This window comes from Zootoca vivipara, chromosome 4 (genome assembly GCF_965207765.1).
Source record: "Zootoca vivipara chromosome 4, rZooViv2.hap1.1, whole genome shotgun sequence".
Taxonomy (NCBI): Eukaryota; Metazoa; Chordata; class Lepidosauria; order Squamata; family Lacertidae; genus Zootoca; species Zootoca vivipara.
Window position 1 is genome coordinate 67,947,166 of NC_142587.1, and position 12,416 is coordinate 67,959,581.

Genomic DNA, 12,416 nt, shown 5'->3' on the forward strand with positions numbered 1-12,416 from the left:
AATGTTGCAACTCCCAAGTAGCTCCTCATATTTTTGTGAAAGTGGTGTGATTAAATTAATTATCCTGAATCACAAAGTACCTTTACCTTGTCAAGGAAAAACATCAGATTTAAGCAACCAAATTAATCCATCACTTTTAAAAATGATTTTAAAATCAATTCCTATTTTCAACAAAAGCGCCCAAGGCGATGGACGTGACTCTTATTTTGTACAGTAGGCTACATTCCAGCTATGTAAATATCGGGTTTTCACAGCCACCATACACAAACACCCCCCCCCCATCCAGGCAAGCAAGAGGCATTATCACAGTTTCAGCCATGAAAAGGCACTCGGGGATGGTTTGGAGCATGGCTACTGAGGGGGTGTGGCCTGAGAGCTAGGCAGCAGGGCTGCATTTGGCCTCTGGGCCTGAGGCTCCCTACCTCGCTCTAGGCTTTTGCCACTGTTCTTTCTCGTGCTGTTGGAAGAAACTGCAGATCAAGATGCTAACACAGACATGCCAAACATAGACAGGTTAAAAGCCACGTACCTCTGTCAACGTTGGCACGCAGGGATGTCAGCATCCCTTCTGACACCAGAGTTTTGTACAGAGCACCCTTACAAGCTCTCTCAGATTTCCTCGAGCCACATGTCTCTGTCTTTTTGTTACAGTCACTGTCCTCGGTTTTGACCTGCTCTGGTAAGCTTTGTGGCATCATCTCTTCCGTTGGGGTGAGCGGTTCCGATTTGATGATTTCAGGTACCTCACATGGCAGTTCCTTGTTGTCGGCAATGTCAAAAAAATCAGGAGGCTTTGATTCTTTGGTGGTCTCTACACATTTTTCCTTTAGAGCTCTTTTCTCTTTCGACTTCACTTTTTTCTTTGGTAACTTTGTGTCCAAGATGTTCCCCTTCGCCGTTGAGGAAGGGCGGGCTTTCTTACGGGGCACTTCTGTGAGTCTCTCTGCCCCCCAGTCCCCTTTTGCAACCGCTTCAATAGTATAAATGACGCTTTCAATGTCTGACTCAGAAGACTGCCTCTTTTTGCAAGCCTTCTTAGGGGTACATTTTTCAAGTGCTTGCTGGTCCGGCTTATTTTTCTTCTTCTTTTTCTTCTTTAGCTTTTCCGGCTTGCTTAATCCTAAGGTGCTGATGTCAGCCACTGTCAGTTCTTGGGAATGGCATACAGAATCCTTTGCAGTTGTGCTGTCAGGTCCAACTAATGTCATGCTGTCCAAAGAAGGATCTGCAATGTGGCTGCATCTTGTCACCTCCTCAGACGTTTCAATCTTTGTCTTCTCATGCTCTTGGCCCCTCACCTTATGAGATTTTTCGATTTTTACTTTCACCCTCTCTGGCTCTTCAACACTGACCTCCTCTGGTGCTTCCAAGGCTTTGATAATTCTGGATGCTTCTAGCTTTCCCTTCCCGGGTTCCCTCACTTTTACTTCCTCTGAGGCAAGGCACATCTAAAACCAGGGTAAAACATTAATTTCACGTTTCTAGTGCAATGCTGGGTAAGAGCTTTGTGAATTGTTCTAGAAAAAACACCCTTGTTCTTGGCAGTTCAACATTACACAGCCTATATACTTGCAGCAGGATTGCCAGACAATGGGGAGCACATCCTAATAGCACAATGTGATAACCCTCATGATTACTGAGCTCTATGGAAGACCAGGGTTTGAATCCCCACTCAGCCATAAAACTCAATGGGTGACCTTGGACCAGTCACTGTCTCTCAGCCTAACCTACTTCACAGGATTGTTGTAAAGATAAAATGGGGAGGGAAGTACCACCATAAGCTCTTTGGAAGAAAATGTATAAACTTATTAAATAAATAAACATTGTCCAGCATTTGTGGGTCCTATAATTAGCATTTACACCCCTCTGTGAACAGATGCAGACTGCCTCCCACCAGCAGGCCCCTGGCATCATACCTGGGCCTCCTTGAACTGGCACCTTTTGGCCCAACATTAGTTGAAGCCTCTGCCTGATTAGTGGTGCCCTTGGGGTCAGGATGAGACCCAGGAATCCTGAAATTTGCTTGTGGACCTGCAGGTGGAGGGACATCCCCTGGAATGAAGGGAATGAGGAGGCTTCTTATGTGTTTTATGTGGGGACGGGAGGCTCTTCTCTGGACTGTTTCCCATCCTCCAACTCAGAAACAGAAGAGGCTAAGAGGAAATTCCTCTTACTAGAGGGACCTGGGGAGTCCTTGACCTTGGATCCTCATAAATAGAGCCTGAGAGGGCTGAATGAGTCAGGGACTAAATGTTTTGTTTTCCTAGTGGCGTATAAAAGTAATGCTAAACTATACTATTGTCTATTAAGCCAGCCAGCCCTGGCTGCAGGGGAAAAACTGGCTCTAGCCAGTTCCACTCCCCTGGCCAGAAGAGGGGCAGTGGTGGTGGTGGTGGTGGGGGCAGGACTGCCTGCAGTTATACCTGCATTCTCGTAAGGAGATATATCTGTGAAGCACAATAAAGCAAAGCACATTAAAACAAGGTGTTCCTGTACAAAGTTATATGAGCTTAACCCATCGACTGTAGTGGGCTGGAGCACCCTTATGTTCATATTGAACTGTGGCAAATATCTTCTTAAAAGATGTTAAAAGAAATACTTGAGAAAAGTGGCGCTGTCGTTGGTTTGTTTTTAACCTGATGGCGTCATCCTCTGAATTTGAAAGCAGTCGTGCTATGTAATCGTGATCAAGTGAAAAAAGACTGTACACGTAAGAGGATTTTACAAAGAGTGTCTTTGCTTCCAGCTGGTATCAGTTCAATATAAAACCCAAGTGTAATTTAGATTTGCCTTGTCTAACCAAAGAAGACAAAATAGTCACCCCTGTATGTATTCATTTATCATTATTTAAATAGAAGCAAAATCTGTGATTGGAATATGGCTAGATAGAACATGAGCAGTAGAGAGGATTTTACATTGCATGGACCTAATCAGGGTACAATGATCCCACTCATTGAAAATAAAGCCTGTTCTTCAAAATACCCCAAATCCTTTAGTTCTCTTTCTTGGTCTATCTAGGGAATGATGGAATGGTGGGAACTGGCTTTTATAGCAACTACTAACTTGATACATGCAGATTGTGGTTGCATGAGAGTCATGGGCTCCTGTACTGGACAATGCATGTTGCATCACTGGGAGAAGTAGCACAACTCTCTCACAATGCAATTTTCATTTTGTGAACTTTTCCACGGAAGATATGAAACATTCTTTAAAACCAAGAACAAAAGAATTAAGCGGAGTACTTCACATATTAGCTGTTGCCTACTACCCAGTGCACTACCGCACCTTGAAGCTAGCAGTTCTTAACTTGCCGCCTTGGCTCTACGGAGACTGTGTGCCTAATGGTTAGACAAGGTAAATCTTGTTCCTTGGAACCAACGTGGTAATTTACGGTTCTATAAACAACAATGCTAATTATGACTGTACTACTGCTCCGCTTCCCAGACCTTGGCAACCAGCATCATTCAGTAGTAATTAAGCCACAGGATTTTAATACTACCTCTGCCAACTGAAACAATGCCGATGTCCCACACTGCTTTGTTAATTCAGGAGGACCTGAATGGGATGTACTTGATGAAATCTAAAGTAGAAACAAAGAAAGCAAGGGGTGGGGGAAGATAATATCACAATGTCACTGATAAAAGTTGTGCCTCCAAGCGCAATGCAAAATGTCAAAGGAAATTTCAAATTCCACAATCACACTTGGAAGAGCTGGGGATCCAAACAGAGAATAATTAAATAAAGAAATATCATGTTAATACTAGAAAGTACCCAAGTAATGCTTTCAAGTATAGCATTCAGTTCCTGGGGTAAACATTAATGGATTAGGCCATCACTAAGGAGACTGTAAAATTACAGGACAAGTGTTTCCTTTAGTGTAAACAGATATATATCTTCATTGACGTCTAAGTTCAACTCACCAGAGCTCTATCAGTCTACACTACTGTAAATCAGGCCCACATTCTTTACCTTTGTGTGGTAGTTTGGATCCTCCCATTTTATTTGAAAGGCGAAATGAGCTAATTTACAAGTGTGATTTTGTAACAAGAAGCTAGGTATCTTGGCAAAAAATAATAACTGTTTTGCTGTGCAAGAATAGATACCCTTGTACAACACATTGGTTACTTGGGAGTCATGCTTTTGCAACTTATCTAGTCCAAATGAACACAAATAGGATCATGAGAGCAGGCACTGCCACCTATCTAAACATGTGAATGCCATGCAAACATTCAACTGAGTGCATGTAGATTGTCCCCTCCATGCATGTTCCGTCACTCTGGATATGTCACGAGAATACAAGCATCGTATCTGGATATTAAGTTATACAAATGCAGCACATGTACCATACAAATATATGCGTCTCTGAAATGATTTGGTCAAGGTTCCTAGCTACCTGTACTCACATTTGCGTAAACACAATTCTGTATGCTACAATATATGCAACCACTCCAAAGAGTTTTTGTTCTACAGGAAATCAGAGAATAATTTATGAAGGTTTATAAAACATAGAAGTCTCACATTCCTCCTACATATAATGCCTGAAGGCAGACCAAGAGTAAACAAAATTTGAGCATTAATTTGGCAGTAAGCATCAGTCCAAGAACCCTGATCACTGCTTCTCCAGTACAAAGTTTGTATGTGTAGTAATTTAAAAGGGATAACGATGGTCAAGGCGGCATAGTTTTTCCTTCGCTTCCTGTTTTTCTGCTGCATCAATTTTGCCTAGTTGAAATAGCAAACATACCTCTGAATAGTTTAGTTCAACCTTCACCAGTCTGGTGCTCTGTTGGGCAACAACTCCCACCCAAGAAAGCCCTGGAGGGAGTTGTAGACCAGGCTAGAAAAAGTTGGCCTAGGTGTTGGGGAAAGTAGCAGGTGGGAAAATGCTAAACACCCCTCATTCACTTCTCAGCTTCCAAGGCTCCCAAACCCATGTTTATAACCAAACAGATAGTTGGCTCTTTAATGGTTCATTTACTATAAGGTGAACAAATATTGCAGTCAACTTCAACATGGGAAACAAACTTTCCAGACTGCCTGCCACATTAAAGTAGCAACTTCAGAGTAGCAATGCTCTTTTCCCTGTCTGGTTTCTAGGAAACTGAATGTCAGGCTACAGAAAATTATAAGTTTTGCTGGAACCTATGGGCCACAAAGCCATTTCACATGTTGCAGAAAAACCAGCTCCCTAAATTACAACAAAATGTCAATCAAATCTTTTCTGTCCCATTCAAGGGGAGATGTAAGTGTAGCAAGAAGCAGGAAATGCTCGGGTGGCAGTTTCTGTACAGCTATCCCCTTTCAAACATTACAGAAAATATGAGACTGACAAGCTGTGAAAATGTGGAGACCTAGCTTTATCTGTCATATGGGAAAGCACATCTCAAGCACATTTAATTCTTTTTGAATTGCACCTGTAATTTCATTTGTATATGAAAACAAAAAAGCTATAAGAAATACATCTTTGCAGAAATCCCATGCTTATCTACACAGCTCCTTCTTCCAACACCTTTTGCTATAAAACACTTCTGGTGTCAACCTTCAGCAGTCCATATTAAATTCAAAATACTATTAATAAAGATATACTTTTTCTTTTCTTTTTACACACATAAAAAAGGTGCCTTACCTCAGCGAACTGGAAGAGTGCTGACTTCCTACAGTGCTTTATAGGTTCAGGACTCGCCAACTGTGGAGAAAGGGATATGATTTTTTAAAAACAAAATGCGGAGAAAGTCTCTTTCAACAATGGGTGAGGCAGACAGGCAAGTAGACAGCTGCCCTTTGTGACATTTTAGTTTGTCAGTATCAACACAATAAGCTATAGCGTTGTTGCTGTGGATTCTGAGATTCCACAGGATACAAAGGCATCTCGACACATCATTCTGCTATTTTAACTAGTCTCATGGCTGAGCGCGAGATGAAAGGACACCTTTCCTATTAGCCACATCATTTGTTTTCACTGGAAAACAACACAGCCACTGGGTAAGCAAAGGGGTGGTAAACATATGGAGACGACAGTGAAGAGTGTCATACTGTATAATGGAGTATGCATGACTGACAGGGGACTTTTATTCCTGGGCTAAAGGTTGTCCATTATGAATGACACATGCACTTGATGGTATCATTCCTTTCACAAAGACTCAACATTATTCTCTCCTACGGTGAAAGGGATAAAGAGAAAGGAAACATATTGAAGAACACCCAGGCTGAACAAAAACGCTGTCTGGGACGGCTGCCAAGAATCCTCAGGCATCCTGGGTCCCAGGGCAACATAAGACTGTTGTGCTGCTGGATTTTTTTTGCATGTTTACAGCCACTGTACAATTTTTACTGCAACAGATTGCTTTCCGCGTGCAAAGTACAGCAATACTTTTCACAGTGGGAAATTTGAAAGTGGGGGGGGGGGGAGAAGGGGGAAAGGGTAATTTTGGCATACAAAATGTGCCAAAGATGTCCAGAGGGAATGATAGCTTTGTGCTAATAAAAGACACATGGGATCCAGTAGCTGAAATAAGGATTTTGTGTGCTCCTCTCTTGAATAATCTAAAAGCAAGTACCCTGCCATGTTCAGGATGAAAACCACAGCCTCTTCTCTCGCAAAGAAAGATGTGAGTCACTCTGCAAAGTACTGCTTGGGCTGACCCGGGGAAATAACTCTGCTGAACAAGTTCAAGATCTTTTCCATCAATGAAGTGTCCTCAGAGCTCTCTTCAAACACTCTAATCTGAGGGAAATGATTGTAGTTCTACCTCCAAAGATAATTCAGTTGGCACAAAAAGGATTCTCTTACATTTCCATATGGCTCTGGACTGCTTTATAGCAGAGAATGGCCTCTAAAGTCAACATTACAAGAGCTTATATTGTAAAATATATGATAACCCTCTAATTTTCAGCAACAAATACACAGCTTATTGTTTCCTAGCTTTTCATGCTTCCAGACTTCTATGAAAACTCAGTGTAGATAGACTTGCTGTTCTACATTCTCTCACTGATTAAGATATGTGTGCTTTAAAATGGTGAATACTCTAGGCCACGGTTCCTAAACATTTTTGCCATGGCCCAGTTGAAAATTGCTGAGGGTCTTGGTAGACCCTCTGTCTGTTATAGCAATGGGTTTTTTCCTGTCTGTTATAGCAATTGTAATGTACTGTGCTAGATGATGCATTATTTTTTGATAGCATATTTGTTTCTTTTCTTGTGTGTTGTATTTAATTGTTTTTCAGTTAGAATTCCACAAAGTTTGGGTTGCAATGCAATAGAATACAATGGAATAAGTTGGAGGAGCTGATGGAATTACAATTAAAAATAAATATGAGCATTTAATGTGACGGATGTGCCAATTTTCAACCACAAATCCACAGACTCTCCATGTGCCACCTGGATGAAGCCCATAGACCAGTTTGGGAAACCCTGCTCTAGGCTAGAGGTTTTCACTATGGTATGTGTTGTCATTGAAAGCTTATAGGGACTTTTTTGATCCGTCAGACAAGCTTCCTTGAAAGAAACCTTGTCCGATTATTATTGACACTGAGGTTCAGCTCTGAGGGCCTTCTGGTGGTTCCCTCACTGCAAGAAGTGATGTTTCTCACTTTTTTGATCTGTCAAGACATGCTCCCTTGAAAGAAACCTTGTCCGATTATTATTGACACTGAGGTTCAGCTCTGAGGGCCTTCTGGTGGTTCCCTCACTGCAAGAAGTGATGTTTCTCACTTTTTTGATCCGTCAAGACATGCTCCCTTGAAAGAAACCTTGTCCGATTATTATTGACACTGAGGTTCAGCTCTGAGGGCCTTCTGGTGGTTCCCTCACTGCAAGAAGTGATGTTTCTCACTTTTTTGATCTGTCAAGACATGCTCCCTTGAAAGAAACCTTGTCCGATTATTATTGACACTGAGGTTCAGCTCTGAGGGCCTTCTGGTGGTTCCCTCACTGCAAGAAGTGATGTTTCTCACTTTTTTGATCCGTCAAGACATGCTCCCTTGAAAGAAAGCTTGTCCTATTATTATTGACACTGAGGTCCAGCTCCAAGGGCCTTCTGTGGGTTCCCTCACTGTAAGAAGTGAGGTTACAGGGAACCAGGCAAAGGACCTTCTCAGTAGTGGCGCCTGCCCTGTGGAACGCCTTCCCATCAAGGAAATAAACAGCTATCTGACTTTTAGAAGGCAGCCCTGTTTAGGGAAGTTTTTAATGTGTGATGTTTTATCGTGTTTTTAATATTCTTTTGGGAACCGCCCAGAGTGGCAGGGGAAACCCAGCCAGATGGGTGGGGTATAAATAATAAAATTATTATGATTAGTGACAGGAATCCTCTCAAAGTGCTCTCCCTTCCTGCAAAGTCTAGTCAACTCCCTGGTATACTGGAGACCAAAGGACACTGGAAAAAAAGGAAGACAGCTAGAATCCAAGCAGTAGAAAACTCACCCCAAGTCTGACCAAACATATGTAAAAGCTCATTACTGAGCCTATCCTGTGGCAATGATAGCAGAGAACAATTATTTTCTGCCAGCATGGCGACTTCAGTAGAAGAGCAAGATGGCTGCCCCAGCTGGCACCTTCCCTCTTACTCTGCCCTGTCTTCAGACACAATTATAGACCAGCAGCTGGACTGCTTATCTTCATTCTGTTAATTTGTTTTTTAGGTCCTCCTCAGGATTTTGCTTATTCAACCAGCACTTTTCTGATCAACATTGTTGGATATTGTTCCTGATAGTTTTGCAGTTGGATTCAATGTAATTTTATTGTATTAACTTTGTATTTTGCATTTATTTCGGGTTTTTTGTAATCACCATGATTTTCTATTTTAATGCTGGGCAATTGAGACATCCTTTACCTAAACAAAAAAATATTGAGGAGGCTCAAAAAGAACTTTTTTCTAGGGAGAATCACTACAGTGATTCCATGAACCGCTCTGAGACCTCTACCTTTAGGGTGGTATATAAATTCAAATTGAAACAACAACAACAACGGGAGATATGAGAACTTTGCTTTAGGCTATAAAGCAATTTTGAGAGTGCAATTTGTAACTCCACATTTTCAAGAGGTGAATTAAGTGTACTTTTCAATTAGATAATGAGACAAACAGAAAGTTTTCTGTCTATCGTCTTAATTTTAATCCTTTGAGGTTTGTTGAATATTTACGGATAAATTGTAAACAGATAAAAACACTGACATGATTATTGTAATAACCTGCAGCTACATAAGAGTATATATTCAAAGAAGATAAATAAATGAGTTAAGTTATTTTGGATATGCAGAAGATATTGAAAATAAATTTAAGGAACTGCAGAAAGAGGGGAAAGGAAGTCAAGTTTTAAAATGTCAAAATGATTGTAAAATCAGTGAAATGTATATATCTGGAAATTATGGACTTTTTTAAAAAAAATTAATCCTTTGGGCGTCTGCAAAGAGCAGCTGCTGCTACACCAACTTCTAAAACTGGTTCAAGGCAGCTGGTACCTTAGAGCACAGCAATGTGTTATAAAGCAACATAGGCCTTGTAAGATTAATGCAGAGGAGGGCAAAGAGAGGCAAGCTTGCAGGAGAGAATCAACAGACTGTTGAAGATGCTTCATCTTTCATGCACTCACTGATGTTGCCATCGCCCCCCCCCAAAAAAAAAAAATTGGGAAAAAAGGGAAAGCAACACCCGAGAGAGCAATGGCAGGGGACCCCTGGCACTGATTTGCACATCATAGTCAACCATACTTAATGTTTAACAGTGCAACATGAAGCAGTGCACTAATGCAGGGTGCTCAAAAGTTATAGCCTCACTCCTTCACCATTCCTGGCCATACTGGGAGCAACAAACCACACGCCTTTGCTTGTTGTGGCACTCAAAGAAAGCAGCTGGAGAAGTGTGCAGAGGCCAGAAAAAGAGCTGTTGAGTGGAGGAGTGCTCCATTGCCCATCCTTCACCAAACCTGCTACAGTATAGGTTGGGACTGGGTGTGGAATTTGTTGAATGGGCAAAGCTGTGGGCAGCCTCAGGAAGCTTTGTGCCTGCCTGTAAAAGCAAGTCTGGAGTGAGAGATTAAGGTAACCTCAGCAGGTTCCAGATATCCTCTTCTCTATGACATCCAGTGAGTAAGCTGTGTTTTTTTGCGCCATGGCTGGGAGACTGGGTAGATGATGGAGTGATGGGGAAAATGCAGGAGGCTGAAAGGTGAGGTGTTTCGGAAGGAGAATGAACTGATATTGGTTTAGGTTTATTAGCGGTTTGTATTATGCAACTTTCGCATATGAAACAGTCTGCTTTTTTGTAAGATTACTTACCTGCCTTTTGTTGTTGCTTTAGTTTTCTGTACACAGCTTATATTTTTATACATTAAGTGGTATGAAAATGGTCTAAATAAACAATTAAAAATAAGTAACTCAATAAAACTCTGGGTTTGTGGTTTGTTTCCTTCTTTCTAATCAAACCATGAGTTGAGGCCAAGGTTTGTTTTCAGCTCATTAGTAGATTGGATTAAAGAACCATATTCAGTTATTTCAGAAAGGTTTGGGGAACTTTATTACATAATTTATTTGGGGGAGATAAAAAATTTGGACCGAAGACTATTAAATTTTTTTTGTTATTTGATTTATTAAATATTTGTTATGTCCAAGTCTCCTTTAGAAAAATTAATAGATAAAAGGAAATGTAGAGGTGGGATTTCATGCATGGAAGAACAATAATTTATTCAGGATTAATGATTTTAGAAAAGCAGGGTGGATGGTTTCATATTCAGAGGTTAGAAGAAAAATGCAGGGCAAAAACCCCTAATTGGTTTGAATATTGTCAGGTAAGATCATTAGTGCAAGAATATCAAAGGAAAACTGGGTTGAGGAGAGAACATACAGAGTTTGGAAAAGAAAGTTGTGAAGATTAAAGAACATAGATTAGCAAAGATTTATAAACTTTTGGTTAAACATGACACAGAACAGGGACAACTTAAAATAGTATATTGTGAAATGGGCACAAAATACTGGGGGGGATCCGGATGGATATATGTGAAAATCTTTTGAAAGTAGCTTTTAAGTTCTCTTTAGGTGCAGGAATTAAGAGATAATTGTAAAATAATGAGTAGATCGTAAATTAAGCCATAAAAGATAAATAACATGAATACAAAATTATATTTATGTTGGAAGAATAAAAAGAAAGACCCCCCCATATGTGGTAGAGATTTTTTCCCCCTTTAAAAAATGGGAAATGATTTTAAAACCCAAGTGGTAAATATTTTAAGATACAATGTTTCATTTTGCCCATTTTCTTTTAAATTATGTAAATAGTAAGTTATCTCAGAATGTAGGGAACTTGTTTCTTATCTATTAGTTGTGGCTAGAACTGTCTATGCAAATACTGGAAATCACATAAAAAACCAACGATTAAAGAATGGAGAGACAAAATATGGGAGTATGCAACTATGCCTAAGAATACATTTTTTAAGATATTAAGAATGAGAACCGAGACAATATAAGTTGTGGCAAAAGTGTATTGATTACTGTAAAAGAAAACAGTTTTTTCCCCCACCTAATTGTCATCATGGATTCACAAAGTATTGACTGTTTGGATATATGTTATCCTTCTAGCTTTGTTTTTATTTATAATTAAAATGGGGAATGACTTTATTTTAGTGTGGCTACCAATATGCTTTAAAATATTTTAAAAGCTATTTTATTACATATAATTTTATGATTAAAATAAAAGGTGTTTGGGAAAGGTTTGATTTTTGTGGTGTGTTTGTGAGAAATATCCCCATAGTCATGCTCCCAACATAGCCAGGAGTGGTGGAGGAGTGGAGCAAGGACTTTTGAGTAACATGCACCAGCATGTTGCTTGTTCATAGTAAACCAGAGTTAAACATTAACCATGGTTTAACATGAGATGTGAACACAGCCATAGAGAGGGCTAAGCACCCATCTATTCTGATTCTTACCCAGAAGTGCTGCCTCCTTTGGCCACAATTGCATTACCCAGGCAAATGTGGGTCTGGGATATTGTGCTTGCTGCACTACTGCCCTTGGCCCTAGTTAAAATGTTAAGCAAAGCCGTCTGCAATAAGTAACAATGTCATCCTGCATTGCATGGGTTTGGACTAGAGGACCCTCAGGGTCCCTTCCAACTCTACAATTCTATGATCCTGTTCCTCATTCCCCTTCTCGAGCACTTATATATACATGTTTCTGCAGCATCATGGGAACAAAGCACAAAGAAGAAGTGGCAATATTGGAAAAAACCCCATCTTGTGCTCTGTGATTAATAGAGAGCGGTAATGCTTGAATGTTAAGCAGGGGCCTCAAATGAGAGGTGGGAACCCTGAGCACAGTTTGCTGTAGGTGTCAGCAGAACTGTTTGTGGCAGTGCTGCTCTAGTGCCACACCTTGTGTGAGTTACAAACACCTGACACCAGGACTTGCAATACTGCACTGGCACCAAG

The 12,416-nt window shown here is 40.6% G+C and overlaps 2 protein-coding genes across 43 annotated transcripts in view; one reads left to right on the top strand and one right to left on the bottom strand.

Annotated features, from left to right (window-relative positions):
* CD47 (CD47 molecule) overlaps positions 1-12,416 on the top strand; it is a 636,578-nt gene that overhangs the window by 143,936 nt on the left and 480,226 nt on the right. The window lies entirely within an intron of this gene.
* Positions 1-12,416, bottom strand: part of BBX (BBX high mobility group box domain containing) — a 126,693-nt gene that overhangs the window by 17,394 nt on the left and 96,883 nt on the right. For all 42 annotated transcript variants that reach the window (XM_088668092.1, XM_035116512.3, XM_088668116.1 and 39 more), the window contains 3 exons: positions 5,627-5,686; positions 3,500-3,580; positions 530-1,448 (listed from right to left, as the gene is read on the bottom strand). In XM_088668092.1, coding sequence (XP_088524218.1) covers positions 530-1,448; positions 3,500-3,580; positions 5,627-5,686 — 1,060 coding nt within the window. The remainder of the gene's footprint in view (positions 1-529; positions 1,449-3,499; positions 3,581-5,626; positions 5,687-12,416) is intronic.